This window comes from Aythya fuligula, chromosome 12 (genome assembly GCF_009819795.1).
Source record: "Aythya fuligula isolate bAytFul2 chromosome 12, bAytFul2.pri, whole genome shotgun sequence".
In the NCBI taxonomy this organism is placed as follows: Eukaryota; Metazoa; Chordata; class Aves; order Anseriformes; family Anatidae; genus Aythya; species Aythya fuligula.
This window is the reverse complement of record NC_045570.1, coordinates 2,720,901-2,737,864: the sequence shown is the minus strand read 5'-3', so window position 1 is coordinate 2,737,864 and position 16,964 is coordinate 2,720,901. Positions and strand designations below refer to the sequence as shown.

Sequence of the window (16,964 nt, the reverse complement as noted above, 5' to 3'; positions counted from 1 at the left end):
CAGAACAGAGCAATCTTCCATGTTAAAACCAATTCCAAATTTGGTTAGTTAAAGCATCAAAATCTATCAGATCACCTTTATTCACCTTTACTCCCTCCTCATCTAAGATAATGGGGCCCAACTCTATTCTCTATCTATTCTATTGCTCCTGTTCCATCTATTCTACTGTTTGACAAGTGCAGATGTAATTTTAAATGCTTTGTACAGGTCATCATGATCTTTCAAACAATGTATGAAATATCCAAATATGTGTTACATTATCACGGGAATCTTATGAGGAATTGTAATGATATTTTTTTTTCTCTTCAGAAAACAGAAATCATTATCAGAAATTGCAGATATTACTTAAAGCTAATGACTGTTATAACCATAACTGTAAATACTCCTGTAAATTGCACTGAAAATTTTTCATGGTAGGAACAATTCTTGTTTACTTACCAATTCTGTAATAATGATCTAATTTATCCCACAGACTTCCCCCCTCTGGTTTTGGAAGGTTAATACTTTTAAGTGGCTCATAAATTGAACCTAAAAAATAAAAGAAAAAATCAAGATCAGGATTAGTTACATAATTTCTACTGTTACTAAAATGCAATATGATTGTTTGTGTTTGTTATGCAAAGGCACAATTTATCTAATTTCAGTTCAAACAAAAAAATAGCATTTTTACTATCTCAGAAAATGTAACATTTCTGTACGCATTCTTTCTACAGTGCCTGTCCATGCAAGCAAGACCTCCATGTGGATCTCCAGTGCCTCACAGATGTTTAGCTACAGCAAATGCCTAGTTGAATGCATATCTCAAACTCAAGAAAAAACGTTAGTGTGTTCTCATGTACTACTGAGGTCAGTAGTACAAACTGGTCAGCAGACACAGCCCCCAAATTACCTACATTTCAGGGAAATACAGTGTTACCATTTCTACATTATTCTTCTGCAGTGTCCCACATATTGACTACTTCCCTGTTTGCACCTGAACACTCTGTTTTGCTGATAGCTGAAATTAGCTACCTATCAGAGAGATGGGTTTCTTTAAAATTTCTGAGGTAAACCATTTCCAGAACCTAATGTTAAGAGTAACATACTGCTCTCCTTCCATTAATCTTCGTGGCTTTATTCAATACTGTGGACTGCAGGATCTCCCACGGTGTCATTTGACTGGAGGAAGAATGGGAGCCTCCCCTTTCTGGACTGCACGCTGCCCTTCTGAAAAGCTCAGAGTGAATTGTCAGGGAAGCCCAGACAGCCAGACGCTTCTGGCAGGATGCAGCAGAGTGCTCCTATTCAGGTTGCTTCTTTTGCACTCCCTGCACATATCCAAGTATTAGACAAGAGACTGTCCGTAAGTGGGACTCAACCAAAACCAAACGGAACATGTAGAGTGGTGACAGAGGCCTTATTAATCAAATCCTGAGGAAGGAGGACTGAGAACTATTTCCTGCCCCTCCAGGTCTCATCCCTCACCCCTCACATTAGTATTACTTTTGCTTTGCAGTAGCAGTAAAGAAAATTCCTTTTCTCCCACCAAAATCCACCACCCCTACTCGAGCAGACTCCTGTGGGTCCTTTGTTGAATTCCCTGGTAATGTTTAAGCACACAGTGGAGCTTTCACTGCCACCTTGCCTGTCCTCGCTGGGAGAGGTAAGGAGCAAGGACCGCGGGCAGGTGGGAAGCACAGAGGGCTCACTTGTTTGGTTGCCTAAAAAACAAAGCTAGAAGACACACGTTGTTCTGTACTAGGAAAGCAACCTCGATCTATAACAGCTCTCATACCTTCTGTTTAACATTCAACATTCTGAACCCAATTAATTTTTTGTTTCAGAGCAGTATTAGGTTTTTCAACTTCTTTTTGCCTAGGAATTTCTGTCCTTTAAAAGATTCATGATCTCTATTGTTAAGACTACTAATCCAGTTGTCTTGCAAAAGCACACTATAGTAACCTGAAGCGATTTTAATTTTATAAGGTGACTTGGTCAAAGTAGGACAGAATATGCGTAGGAAAAAATCTTCAGCCACTCACTTATTTGCATAAAAAGTAGCAAATTCATGAGACATGTTTACTTATGAGGTTCTCAAAGGCAAAATAAAGATACTTACTCTTAGATTTGTTAACTATGTGACACATACATAGGACGCTAGTCTGCGTGAAGTGGGTTCAGAATATCTCTTTCCTGAAGACCATTAAGCCCTACACTGCACTGTGAAAACCAGGTGAGTATTCACAGGCACAAACACGTATACACACAAGGTACAAGTTTCTAAAATAAAATTGTTCTAATTTACATACTTACCAGACAATCTGTGACCCTCTGTGGCCAACAGAGAAACAAAATAAAGTTATCATCAACAGAAAGTATATGCTTGGCTCCTATTTCACAGCATGAAGATTTCAACTTTGGGCAGAAAGAATACTGAACAGAGCAAACAGCAGGAAAACGTCAAAGCACTACTATCTACCAATTATATTCGTTTAGATATTTCAAACTTTACCAGCAGGAATAAATGAAATAGTTGGAATGGTTGTTGATGAAAAAAAAAAAGATGAAGTGGATTCAAAGTTCAAGAAAATTGACAAGAAGTTTTATTCTTTAAAAAGTATATGCAAGAGAAGTTGTTTAAAGCAACACTCAAAACTCAAGTCTTTTGCATATTGCTCACAAATACCTATGTAGTTTATGTTTGTTTGCATGTCTAGATGTCTGCTGGACAAGTCCTGTGGTAAATTATGGGTCATTAGTACCATGATCTAATTGAAAACAACAAGCAGACAAAAAAACATGAAGCTGGCTGCTATTTCTGTGTGGTTTTACAGTGAGACCATAACACCAAGGGAGCTGTAAGTATTTTTAGGATAGCTAAAAAAGCCTGCCTATGCTCTTTTCCAGAATCCACGTAACAGTTTATTTCAGCAAGACAGAAACTTAATACATGAAGTTATTTTCAATTACTTATTTAATATGGGATTTAAAACTGACAAAATGACATCAAGACGCTACAACACTGAAAGTGAATGACACCTGCAACTGAGCTCCCAGCACTGAAGCTGAATGAGATGCAATTGAGTTCTCAGTTTGCATGTTACCATTCAGAACAAGGAGAACGAGGGCATTCAACTACCATTTTTTAAAATATCTAATTTCACTGTGACCATACAGTACAAGTTTCATTTAAGGTAAATATGCACATGTCCTAGGAAGGAATACTAAAATACTTTGCTGATTTAGTATTTTTAAGCTGTATACTGATGTACAAACATATACAAAATTTAAATAGGGTACACAGTAGTTTAGATTTTCTTCCCACAAAGAATGAAGCATGCCCATATTTCCTCAAATCAGAAGTGGACCACTGCGGGTCAATAACTACTTCAAAATAAACTAATAAATTGGAAATCAACATCACTTCCTACATTCAGGTATTTAATTTAGTCTGTTAAAAGTCAAAGTCCTTGACCCATCTCTAATTAAATCCCTATTTTTCCTTAGATATTTCACTAACTAAATATGCTATATCCATATTTTAGACAGAAAATGAGAAAATAAATCCCCCTTCACTTCAGATGTGGCTCCGTAAAGATCCACATTAATATGATTTCATCATTCTTCAGGTTGAAGAATTACTGAAAAGGACAGCCATTTCCTTTCAAAGTATTAGAGAACAGGAAGAAATCTGAAACAGCAAAATAAAAGCAGCATCAATTACTAATGCAGAATTTCCATAATATTTGGACAAGATATTTCAGACTGAGCTAAGACACTGGAACTGTACAAATACATTACTGAGCAGATTAAATTCAAACGTACAATAATTTCAGGAAAAATTAACAATTTATTCATCTCTTATAAGCAGAGTACAATGCTGAAGGAAATTAAGGGAAGGTCTCCAAGACAAGCTGTAAGCAGTGTGAATAACTGCATATACAACCTGCAGAGGCTGAAAATCCTTATGTCATCCTGACATTAGAGTGCTTGCCCATCCACTTTGTTGTTACTCTAGTTACATTCAAGAATAGCATTAATTGCTCTTCAGGAAGAACTACAAACTGCCTAGATATTTAAATTGAAAATATATGGCCAATATTTTAAAACCCTCTTCCCAAACTCGTATCTCGAGAGGCTTTGAGCATCCCCACATCGCAGTAACATCAGAACGACAGCAGAATGGAATTCTGCACCTAGACTATGGAGAAAGGTTTACCTACTTTAGGATGGATTGATTATTCAAATTCTACAAAGTACTTAAACAAGCAAACCCCTAAAGTTTAATCACAAGCAAATGGAGGTAACATGACAATAATTTTATTTCAAACATTTAATATGCCAAAGGCAAATGTACCCATGCATAACTAATATCAGCACACAGCTGACAAAAAAGCCTCAAAATACCAGATTTCTTTCTAGATTTGATGCATAGCACGAGAATCAAAACTGACTGCAGCCCTTAAACACAACACTAGTTCTGTAATACAACACTTGAGACACCAGCAAGTTCTGGATCTCAGATCACAAGTATATCATTGCCCAATATTAGTACGGGGAATGCCATCTTCACGTTACAGTCATTGGGACGAAAGAGGATTTTATTTCTTCATGCAGGAAATTTTAAGAATAATTATACCATATGAACAAATCATATCCTGCCAATGTGACATTTCATTTCCCTCTAGACTCCCGCAATCTCTCCTGAGCTGAGACTCAGTGAGTACTGAAGAGAAATGTTAGATATAACAGATATAACACAGTTTACTCTAACAGTTCTGTGCCATTAAGTTGCCTACTTTAAAGTCCAAACTCATAGACTTGAGCAAGGTGATAATAAAAAAATAACTTTCAGAAACAAGAAATAGGTTTATCTTTCACTAGAAAGAAGATTCATTTCTCATATATTTCAACATCTGAACATTATTATCCCATGAACTTAGCATGTACCACCTGTGGTGGTGGTGGGATTTGTTTTTTTGAAATCACTATGTACTGGAGGAAACTACCATCTCACAGCTGACCCTTCTTTGAGCAAAAAGCTGGACTAGCTGAGCTCCAAACTTTCCTTCCAAACTGAACAGTTACACGATTCAGTGACACCACCACCAGAAAACACAAGGGGGCAAAAAATAAAAGAAAATAGAAACCAATTTTAAGGCATTTCTCTACCTGAACAAACACTAGGAGTAAATGCAAGGGACAAAATGTTACCCAGACTGAGGAACAGTCACAGCAGAGGTACAAAGGAGTAAAATCTTGTAATGGTTTTATATAAATAGTTGTAAGGTGACAACACTTTTCAGCTATTACTTATCAAGAAAAATAATGTGCTGGACCGTACAGAATTCAAGATATTTTAGAATGTCATGGGAGGAAAAAAAAAAAAAAGAGTCTGTTTTCTATTTCCCTTTTTAGCCCATTGTAACTAATTGAAATTACTGATTTCAGAAATTTCAATTTATAGTAACTAACTACTCAATTATATATATATATAAATATATAACAATTTATAGTAACTGACTAAAATTCAATTTAGAGTAACTAACAACTCACAAAAGTTACCAAAGACCAAAAAGAAAACGAAAACCTTAACTGCCATGCCAGCACACAAGAGCTTCACATAACCAAAATGCCAAAGTGTGCCACACGAGCCTTGTAAATGGTACAAGCAAGGCAGAACAATGATCAGGGTTTTCAAGGCCATCGCTGTCATTTCTCAGCCTGCAAACTTACAACAATACCTCTTAACACTACTAAAAACATTTATTTTGTGTCATAACTAAAACCAGAAATGTCAAGTAGCAACATGATAATCAAGAAAAAGTATTTTTTTATTTATTTATTACAATGTCAACAGTCCACAAGCCTTTTCATGTTGGAAGAGGCAAAACAGAAATGCCACAGGCAGAGTTCAAGTGACTCAGTTGCCGCAAAAGACAGCTGAAATCCTCTTATCTGATAACCCTCACTATCACTTGTGCTGCTAACATGTTTCACTGCAGAGTGAACAAGAGGTTGAGGATCTTCCCAGATCAGCTACTACACATACAGACACATTTGTTGCTGTCAAACTCTTTCCAAAATCTATTAAGCTAAAAATGTAATGGTCTTGATAACTTCATATATACAAGCTCCTGTTGTAGCTAAGGAGAAGCTGCCTCATGAGGCTTTATTTTGCTTCCACTTAACTTCCAAAAGTCAAGGTTTAGAACAATGACTGACTTGCAGGTAATCTTACTCCTTGTTGCTAAACCAGTCACGTTGTTATTGTTGTTTTTCTTGTAAGAAATTAAATCTAAAACACCATTATTTGTACACTTTTCACATAACCATTAGCTTAGAAACACAATTCAGTTATGAGATTGTTATACTGACAGACATTTGCAAGAACATAAACACAAAAAAGAAAATCCAAACAAAACAGGAAGAGTAGACTTCAATTTAAGTAGATTCCAATTTCCATAAATTTTCACTTGAATTTTTAAGTTATATTGCACAATTCAGAAAAGCTGCTAACACAAAACACTGCGTGAAACACAGAACAATTACTGTTTTTGTTGGATTCAATAGCCACAAACAAAAGCACAAAACTGCACACTTACCAAATTTTAAAAAAGCATGCGCAGATGAGGTTCTGTCATCATCCAAATTGGCCATTTCAAATTGGTGCAGCTAATCACAAACGTCTCAGGCTAAGCTACAGCAATTTTCAAAACCGTTTAGTAAATGTTAAAGGCAACCAGAATTAAATTAAGTGAAAGCAATGTTAGTGGAGTTATTAAAATGACAGAGTGCACAGCACGCAGGGTAGCACCATGTTGTTATATTTCATGTTTTCCCTCTTCTACTCTAAAAATCAGTTTTAGTTTGCCTTTACTTCACTAACACTTAACTAAGCAAAATGGTATAGTCTACACTAAAACCATCTTTTGAACTTTACACAGTAAGTTATGGTTGCTCGAGACAAAAATTGCTACTAAAGTCTAAAGGTGCTGAATAATATCTGTGTGATCTATTTCAGGATTAAATAAAAAATACATGTTTAACATGTAAAAAAAAAAAAAAAAAAAAAAAAAAAGTGTTAAGTAATAGTAAGCACTGACAGCTAGAATTCTGCTTATGCATAGTGTTGCTTTTATCCAATGTGGAATTTACATTAGGATGCTTTGCGCAGTCATATCCACAGCTGATGGTACTGAATATCTATTATTTGAAGTGGAACATCTGCCAGTTTGGAGGATAAAATAAGAAAATATCGTTTGTAGTTATGATGACAAGTCGTTCCAAATCTTTAAAGCAACGAGGCTCTTTAAAGTAGCTGAAATTTCAGAGGTTGTAGACTGGCGAACTGCTGAACATATTTGTAACCTGTTCCTAACTGTTATTTATCACAGTAGCAACAATTGAAACAGTATTTTATTGTTCAAGGAAGGGAAAGAAAAAGCTCTCAAGAAAACTTGCTCTTACTGGCAACAACGTAACATATTTTAATACACATAAGCATCAAGATATGCATTACCTCCTACACCATAGGGTCTTAAATGATACCTTGCTGTTGGCTGTAAAACATGAATCACCCATGAGTTTCATGCACGAGTCTATATTCCATGTTTACTAAATAGAAAGGCTCCACGTTTATTAGCTCTTACTCTAAGCAAGGTATTAAGAAAAAAGAAACAGTACTGTTTGTCAGCTGGGACTGTCAGCATAGCCCTCATCCAATTCAGAACAGCACGGGGGGACTCCCAGCCAATTTCAATGAGGCTAACAGCCATGGCTCCTTCTGACAACACCAGAAAGGAAGAGTAAGAGCTCTGAAGTCACACAAACTTAGTTATAAAGATGTAGGAGGGAATCTGAGAAACAAGAACATGATTTTTGTTGTTAGATAAGATTGTTACCTAAATGATCACATAGACAAATTAATTTTCACACCAACTCATTAATCAGAAAGGCATTTCAACTAAAACAAGCTTTATTTCGCCAATAAACAAATTTCTTTGGATTCCGTATAAGTGACAAGATCCCTGAGTAGGAAAAAGAGATATTGAACTACAGCAACAATCTGTCACTATCAGAGAAAACTTTCTTAGATATTTAATAAATAAGTAACAGGCGGCAGCAGATAAAAAAAAAAGTCAAGCATCACAACCACCTGAATGCCTTCTGCAGTAGCAGAGCCCAGCTCGGCCGGGAAGCGCCAAGTTAGCACGCTGCTGTGTGCCTCGGGACTCGCGCACTCCCAACACGCGGGATCCAGGCTGTATTAGGTAGAGCTCTATGGCTACGTTCGCTAATCAATTTCAGATAACAGTACCGTGTAATCATAATTAGCCATAAAGCAGGAAATCATTTAGTGGACAGTCTTCATAATGGTATCACGCACATTAATACTATACATAAGTAGAATTCTTAAAGCCTCATCAATCAGAGCAGTCGTTAACCACTGCACCTTCTTGGAGGGCCCTCAGCAAGGCCACCTCCTTCATTCTGACCTGTCACTAAGAGAGCAGCACAAATCAAACTGTGAGTTGTGCAAGCACGAATGCCAAATACAGAAACACCACGGGGACCACTTGGAAAACTGTTTACGCTGGAACAGTGGTAAGTAAAGTCCCAGTACTGCTGTACTTTATTTAAGAGAACAGAAAACAGGGGTCTTTGAGCTTTGGAAACTCAAGGCAACTCCCTAAACCTCACCCTTCCACTTGAGGCCAGAACCTCGCTGCCCTGCAGACTGACTTCAGCACCTGAAGCTCTCACGTTCGAATAAAATAAACGCTTTTCCGTGGAAAACCAGGCAGCAGCTGGCACTCCCGTGCTTTAAAGCGCTCCGCCTGCCCTAGAGCGATGCTACAGCAGCAGCAGCAGCAGCTCCCGCTCCCCTCACCCAGCCCCGCAGCCCCCGGGGCCGCCCGCTGCGCGGCGTGAGGCGAGGCGAGCGGAAGGGCAGGGAGCGGGGAGCCGCGGGGCGGCCCCGGGGCCGAGCCGAGAGGTCAGACCTGAGCGCTTCGAGCGAGCCCGCAGCTCCAGCATCTTCCAGCTGACATCGGCCATGTGGGCCGCCGCCGCCGCGGCCGCCGCCATCCCGCCGCGCTGCGCCGCTCCCCGCGGCCCGGCGCCCCGTTACCCGCAGCGGCCGTAAAGCCGCCCGGGCCGCTGTCGCGAAACTGTCGCGAGGCGGCGGCGCCGCCGCCGGTCCCGCCCCGGTGCCGCCGTAAAGCGCTGCGTGCGGCGGGCAGTGCCGCGCAATGGGGGGCGGCCGCCGTGTGTCGGGGCCGGGCGCGGCCCTGCTGCTGCTGCTGGCGGTGCTGGCGGCGGGCCCGGCGCGGCCCGGCCAGGCGCTGCAGAATGTCACGGCGCAGCTCTTCGGCGCCGAGGCCCACGGCACCCTGGCGGCGTTCGGCGACTTCAACTCGGACAAGCAGACCGACCTGTTCGTGCTGCGCGGCGGTGAGCGCCGGGTGCCGGGGGTTGCCGCGGGGCTCGGGGCCCGTGTCGGGAGGGGCAGCGGTCGGCCCTTGCCTCGGCCCCTCGGGGCTTTTTCGTGGCCGGGGCTGCCCGTGGGGTTGTCCCCGAGGCGTTCCCGGCACGGAGGGGTCGGTGTGCGGTGGCAGCGGAGCGGGGCGTTGTGTAGGAGGGGTGTGTACCTTCATGGCTGCCTTTGTGGGATGAGGGGAGGTAAAGGCATCGCCTGGCTGAGCGGAGGGTTTTGCTCCTCCAGACCTTCTGCTTCCTCAGTATGTTGGAAGTAGAGAGGAAGCGCGCTGCGTGCTTGTGTGGAGCATGGGTTAGGTGTTAGTCCGCTGTGGGCATTGCTGAATTCAAAGAAGAGCAGCCGTGCGTGAGGCTGTCGGCTTGTCAGCGGCTGGGGGTCTCTGCTCAGGTTGGGGAGAGGACACCTGTGGGAGCAAACCAGAGGTCAGCACTGTCTGTGGACATCAGATGTGGATTGTATCTTAAAAGGCTGACAAGCAGAGAAACTCATACTTCTTGCCTGTTGAACCCACTGCTTTCTACTCGTATGTGATACTCTTCCAATAGTCAGTCCATCAGGGCAGTCAGTAATTCACCTTTTGCTGCTCACTGGGGAGTGTTCAAAACGTTTGAGGTATCCTGACCACAAAACTTCTAAGCTACTGAGTTGTTGTTTGTGTGGAAACTGTGCCCTTTTCCTCACCCTTCTCTGTACTTTTTTTCCCCTTTCTTCTGTGCTGTTTTTGAAATGTGAGGATGACAACTGCAAACAGCTTTTAGGATACGTACACGGAGGATTGATGTGCCATACTGCTTTCAGTTTTCTGCTCGTCAGATAATTTCCAGTAGTCTGTTTGTTTTGATTGCTGATGAGCTCTGAGCCAAAATCTTCATAAATCCATCTTTAGAGACCATAAAATCTCAATTCAGAGAAGCGTAATTAATTTGGAGCCTGCTAAGTGTAAGGATTGATCTGCTTCATCAGCATCATTACTTTACCACATAGATGATAAAAAGGCAGGTAAAAAAACTAGTGTGTGAAATCAGAATTGTAAGTTTTAGCAGTCAACCTACGTCTTTATTATCAAAAGCTTTACCAGCCAGCAAGCTTCTTCAGCTTACTGCATGCCAGCTTTTCCAATCATCTGTGAAGGTACAGTGCAACCCTGGCTGCATTAGCTTGCCAGATGGGACTGCACTAGTTGCCTCTATCCATTTGGAAAGGGTTTATTTTCATTTACTCATCTGTTGGTGTATTCTCCTTTGCAAATACGTTTATGGCAGTTATTTTCCTCTTTCATACCCAAAAAGTTTCTGTTCTGATATTTCACAGCTGTGAAATTTGCCGCAGAGCAAAGCCCTTGAAGTATGCTATGGTAGCTCAAGTTTGGAGCTGGAGAATTATTTTCACTTAGGCAACCTATGGATAGGGATGCTCCAGGTGACTTTCTTAGAGAATGCAGGAAAACATAATAAAGGATTAGTAAATAAAAATACAATTCTATTTCTTCAGCTGTGAAGTATGATTTTAATTGCAGAAGTGTATATGAATTATGATTTTTTTTTGACTGAAAAAAAAAATTATAGTTTAAGAATTTTTTTTCTTCCCCCAAAACAATTCTATGTGCAACAGGAAATACGGGCTTCTATTTAGATTATACTGTAGTACCTGAATGACAGTGGCTTGTATCAGTGCCTCGAAAAGAGGAAGTGCTGTGTGGAACCGGGTTACTCCGGTGGCTTTCTTGTCAGCGGGCTTGGGAGAGCAGCATCAGATCCTGCCATGTCAGAGACAGTATTATAAGAGTTCTTTAAGTCAGCTTTTATGATTTAAATGTTTGTGTAGAACCAACGCCTATTACTTTTTCACATGTGACATTTACTAATCTAGCATGGGAAGTTCTGTTTCAAACCATGTGGCAGCGATAGCAAAGAGAAGTTTAACACTAAGCCCCCAAGAATAGTCTTGATATCAGCATCCATTTGATGCTAATGGATTATGTCAATGATACAGTTAGATTTATACTGTTATACTGAAGAAGTGTCCCTTTTGTTTCCTTTCTAATGAGGAGGAAGTGTGTGTATTTTTGCTGTTATGAGGAATGACTGTTTGTAACACAACACTTAGGTGCTTTATATATAAAAATAACACTATGTTCCTTAACCATGAGGGGTTATTCGTTGTCTTACTTGTTTTTGCAGGGAATGAGTTGATTATCTTTTTGGCTGACCAAAAGGAACCTTACTTTAAGCCCCGTGTTAAGTTACCAATGAAGTAAGTATTGACACTGCGTGATGAAACAATCTAAGTGGTCGTTTTTCTTGAAAGGACATCTTCACAGTCAGCGGGAACAGGACTAGAACTGTCTGTGCTGTGGTCTGTTTGGCAATGTGGTTCAACTTGCCCTTAGAGCTCAAGTTCTTTGACAAGGAAGCTTCCAGAGTCATTTCTGATACATTTTTGTTTTGCCTTTGTGTGTGTGTGTGTGTGGTTCATATGACAGAATTTGTGGAATTTGTTATTTATGTAGTTAAGGTGTGACTTACCATCCCCTCGGGAAACTTAAGTACTTTGATTTTCTTTGTACTCAAATTCAGTTTTCATGCACATGTATAATTATATGCACATGGGGCCTCTTTTGTTTGTTTTTACTTCTAGATCTCTAGGTGTTGTCATAACCAGTGTAGTTCCTGGAGATTATGATGGTGACTCACAAATGGATGTCCTCCTGACTACCCGGACACAAAGTCATGGCAGAGATGAACTTTCATTGTTTATTTTCTGGGGCCATAACCAAACATTAGGTAAGTTGCTGAGACTGCTTACTAATAAGACTGTTAGACTTCTTAATAATTCCGAGGATTTTCTGAAGGTTTTAAGTTATGTTACAGTGTGGAGATTATTTTAATTGTAAAAACAATGATTAGCAGCTATTCAGCTTCATACCTATACGTTATTTTGCTGTTAATCTATATTCAATAATTAACATAAGAAAATAAAACTAAGACTTTTGCTTAGATATCATGCAACAGGCAATACCAAACAATATTACAGCTTGACAGTGAGCTACTTCTTGTGGCTTTCCCATTATGCATGTGAGCTTCACCAAGATTATCCCACAAGACGGCCTAATTTGAATTTAAATAGTGCTAAGAGCCTGGATATGAAGTTCATAGTATAAATTTTCAAAATGTCACACACAAACTTACTAACTGTAATATCAGGGTTGGTATTCCTATTAAATGAAAATTCTTTAAAGACAGAGATACTGAAATAGACTTGGGAAAAGAGATTGTAGATTCTCTCACTGAAAGTTTTCAAGAGCCTTAGACAACCATCTTGCATTGGTGTTCTAGGTGTCTAGCAGTGTTCTGATTGTATCTTAGGATAGAGTCATGGGTGATAGGACCTCTTGAAGTCTCAAGTGTTTTCTGTTGACTTTGCTGGGAAAGCACTTTGCGAAAGGTTTAGAGTTTGAAGAAGAACAGAAAAGCAACATAAGATGGTTATCTTAAGTCCACAATCTTATGTTCACAAGTCTTTCATCACAAGTCCACAAAACCTATTGAAAATAATCAATATTGCAGACAACTGTATTATAAAGTAGTTATAGATGAGGCAAGTGATGGCCTTAGATTGCATTGCTTCTGGCTTTATTCAGAGATGAAACAAGCAAACCAGGAAAGTGCATCGGATCACGAATTGAGAGAACAGGAGATAGCTGTAATATTGTAAGAATATGAAGGACTTAACTGAAATTATGCTGTCTTGCTTCTGAATAGACAAAAGTGGGTCTCAGAAAGCAGTCAGAGGTTAAAAATTCAGGAAATGGTTGGTATGTAGCAAGGCGACTGGAAAGGATGTGGTGCCTGCTTGGGTAATAGAAGTATTACCCTGCTCTTGATTTGTCATATCCTTTAAAATATGGGGACTGGAATGAAGACAAAGTAGAGAGATGAAGGAACTGATATGATGTGGCAAGGGGTTTGGACTGCAAGTAAAACTGAAGTCTGTGAGGTGATAACTTGATTAGGACTTAGAATTGTCATTTCCAATTTAGGTAGTCTACCTTTAATCCTTATTTCAAACACACAGTGTATATTGTTAGGAATATATTTTATTGTGACAAAACATTAAACAGATCTTCTGTGCAATGTTAAATTTTGAGTGTCTTCGTTCCAACTATTTCACATTTCGTATGTGTATTGGATAGCGGTCACACACAAAAATACGTTTCATTATGATCTCTTTAGAATAATTTGTTGGATGTTTTTAGTGGAGAGAGAGGAGAAACTAGCTTCAGCATTTCAACTATTACTTGCGTTTCCTATCTGAAATTAAAAGCTTAAATTTATGCATAATCTCAGGAAACCATTTAGTTGTGCATGTTCAGTGATGGCTGATTTTATTTATTTTTATCATTACATAAGTAGAAGGATTGTACTTGTGAAATATGTTACTGTTTTAACATGTTGGTAAGTTAATCAAATGGCTATCTTCTGTTTTCAGATCTTAACCATAAAACTATGCTAAATAAGACCTTTCATGATGAGCCTCTAGTAATGGAGTAAGTATTGCTTGTCTTTTTAGAAAAAAGGTTTTATAACAGTGACTAACAGCTACTGGATGCATATATTTGAACACTAAAATTTCAAATATTCTCATTTTAAGTAGAGGGTGGCTTGTTTAATGTCAACTGGTCTAATAAAAGACATTGAAACATATCATCCATCTTTACAAATCTCGTATATTATATTAGCCTTGCAATAGTAAATAAGCTTTTATTTTTTTAAAATTGCATTACCTGGTGTTTTATGCAGAAAAAGAGCCATTTATTTTTTTGTTAATTTTGAAGGTAACAAGTCACCTTACTGGCTTATCAAAGTGAAAATATTTCTTCATTAAAATGACTGTAAAATATGTGTGTACATGTATTATATGCAGGGAGGGACGGGAGCAGGTATGTCAAGGGAAGGAGCAAATTTAGGCTCACTTTATGTAAAGCTGTTACTTCTTGTAAGCAGTGTACATTATGTTTTCAGTTTATATTTAAGCCCTATTTCCAATGTCAAATAAGCTGTGATTCTATTTGATTATGCTGCTGAGACCTCATCTTCCAGTGATGATGGAATTCTGTCTTCACTAAGCCTCTGCCATGCAGCATACATGTAGGCAAAAACTAGGTACATTTCTGGAAATTGGAGAATGTCTGTTTTAGAAGGGTGGAGGAGGTAAGAGACTTGAGTAAGAAGGTTTTGATCTGTTTTGCATCTTAAATCTGAAAAAAATCTTTAAGCAAAATAACTAGAATTATTATTCATGTTAAGTAACAAAAGTGACTTATACAGCTGCAAAATCAAATGAGTGGCAGAGTTTTAAATCTTCGAAGAAGCATACTACTATCAGCAGCTCAGGCAAGAGGCAAAACTTGGATAAGACTACACAGATGAAAATTAATCATTGCTTAGGGGGAAAATGCTAACCAAATACAGGAAAAGAGCAACCAGTTTTGTCTCCTGTAATGAGTAAGGTAATACTGAAACTGTTTTTCATTTTCAGCTTTAATGGTGACTTGATTCCTGACATCTTTGGTGTCACAAGCGATTCAAGTAAGCCACAGATATTTATAGGCGGGTAAGCTCAATATTTATTAGTGTCAATTTCGATAATTTATTCAGTCATCTGCTGCTGTTCTTATGAAAGAGACATGAGACCGGAACTGTGCATACACAAGTCTGCATCCCATGTGTGTCTTTAAGCATTCTATGACACTATGTAAAGGTGTTGAGCTTTTTAGCAAGGAAAGTATTTGGTTGGCTTATTAGTTTTCATAAAATGAAAAACTGATGAAAAATTTTCTTAAAATGAAAACTGCCGCAAAAGGTAGACAACTTTGAGTTGCAAAATAAGTACATGCAAGTGATGTTCTCTGTATTGCATCTTTTGTGTTAAGGAGTAGCTAGGGCCACTTTGCTGTCATTAAGAGTAGTCTGAGTTGGCTACAGTCTTACGTGATATGATTGCAATAAAGAGGACTAAGCTGCTAATCATGTCACTGCAATTAACTAAGTGATTCTAGAAAGCAGTAATATAACTGCCCTGCTGATGTGTATTGCGTATAGAGATTTTTCTGAGTGTATTAGCTAAAGCTCCTGAAAGTAATGTATTTGATTCAACCACTATGCCTTTCAAATTTTTTTTCTTTTTTTATATTCAAATACGGTGCTAATAGGGAGGTTTGCTGGAAGTTCAGTTACTTTTAAAACAAACCAACAGTGTATGCCATTTTGTTTTGTCTGGGGTTTTCTTTGAGGGCTGGGGGGGGTTGCTTGATTTGTTTGTTTTCTTATTTGTGTTAAATTAAATATATATTTTATCACCTGCTTGGGAAATGACAGCCTATTATCTATCCTAATGTGATAGCTTAATTCTTGTTCTGATGTTTACTAAATGACTGAAAATCAAGTCGCTTTACATGTAGTGGGCATGAGCTGCTTTAACAGCATGTGATTATGTCTGGTTTTGTTCATCTTAATTGATCTGAAAGTATATTTCAAAAGTAATACCAATAGTAAAAGTACTTGTGGGAAGGGAGCAGTGTTTCGAATTTATAGTGGAAGTGAAGGCTCTAAACTTCACTTTGTGCATAGTGATGCTTTTCTGTACAAATAAAACTATTTTAGAAACCTAATAGAATCTAACCAAAGCCCATCCTCTATGAATCATCCTTTGCAAAACCTTTCAAACAGTTACTGTAGTCATTTAGTGTATCGTAAGCTAAGTAGTAATTTTCACTTAACATTAGGAGAACATGATTTATTTTAATTTTTAAAGGTATAATATTATGCTTAACAATCCATGAGTACTGATGAAATGTATTGTTATTTCTTCTTGCATTGCAGAAACTTCTCATGGCATGCTGCATTAGATACTCAAAGTAGCATGCATATACCGCACTCTCATGCATTTATAGATTTAAATAATGACTTCACAGCTGGTAAGTCATAAAAGTATTAAATACCTTCCTAAAATTATTCATGAATAAAATATTGTGTATTGTGTATTTTCTTCTAATATTTCAGTCAATGTCATGGACAGTTTTAAAGAGTTTGATCTAGAATGCTCTCTTCGGTGATTATGACCTTGTTACTTTTGATTTTTAATCTTTACCTGCATTTTGAGTAATGCTTTTTATTCATTCTGGCAATCTTTTTTTTTTATCACACTTTTATTTTGGTCTGAATAATTGTTTGCCATCAAAGCATTGTTTCCTATTCTTAGTGATGCTGTACTCTAGTATTCAGTTTGCAACTGAATCAGGTGCTTTGCTGCATTTTCCGCATCTTTAGTCTGAAATAGTTCTATATTTCGTTCAGAAGAGTATTTTCAACACTGGACTTACTTTGTTTCTTAAAGATTTCTATATAATTTAATTCCATTTTGTTATAGTTTATCGCTGAGAAAATTGCATTTGAGACTTCTTATTCTATTACTATATGAGCAA

The 16,964-nt window shown here is 38.5% G+C and overlaps 2 protein-coding genes across 7 annotated transcripts in view; one reads left to right on the top strand and one right to left on the bottom strand.

Moving 5' to 3' along the window:
- Positions 1-9,091, bottom strand: part of PHKB (phosphorylase kinase regulatory subunit beta) — a 75,680-nt gene extending 66,589 nt beyond the window's left edge. For 2 of the 6 annotated variants that reach the window (XM_032195390.1, XM_032195385.1), the window contains exons 1-2: positions 8,985-9,091; positions 439-528 (exon numbers count right to left, since the gene is read on the bottom strand). In XM_032195390.1, the coding sequence (XP_032051281.1) occupies positions 439-528; positions 8,985-9,069 (175 nt within the window). In that variant the 5' untranslated portion in view covers positions 9,070-9,091. Of the gene's footprint in view, positions 1-438; positions 529-2,292; positions 2,311-6,584; positions 6,680-7,665; positions 8,066-8,984 lie in introns of those variants that run through there. The other 4 variants (XM_032195386.1, XM_032195388.1, XM_032195387.1 and 1 more) reach the window with 4 other exon arrangements.
- A 130-nt stretch (positions 9,092-9,221) lies between these two features.
- ITFG1 (integrin alpha FG-GAP repeat containing 1) overlaps positions 9,222-16,964 on the top strand; it is a 72,787-nt gene continuing 65,044 nt past the window's right edge. The window contains exons 1-6 of the mRNA XM_032195979.1: positions 9,222-9,435; positions 11,662-11,734; positions 12,119-12,264; positions 13,970-14,027; positions 15,020-15,094; positions 16,363-16,457. Coding sequence (XP_032051870.1) covers positions 9,234-9,435; positions 11,662-11,734; positions 12,119-12,264; positions 13,970-14,027; positions 15,020-15,094; positions 16,363-16,457 — 649 coding nt within the window. The 5' untranslated portion in view covers positions 9,222-9,233. The remainder of the gene's footprint in view (positions 9,436-11,661; positions 11,735-12,118; positions 12,265-13,969; positions 14,028-15,019; positions 15,095-16,362; positions 16,458-16,964) is intronic.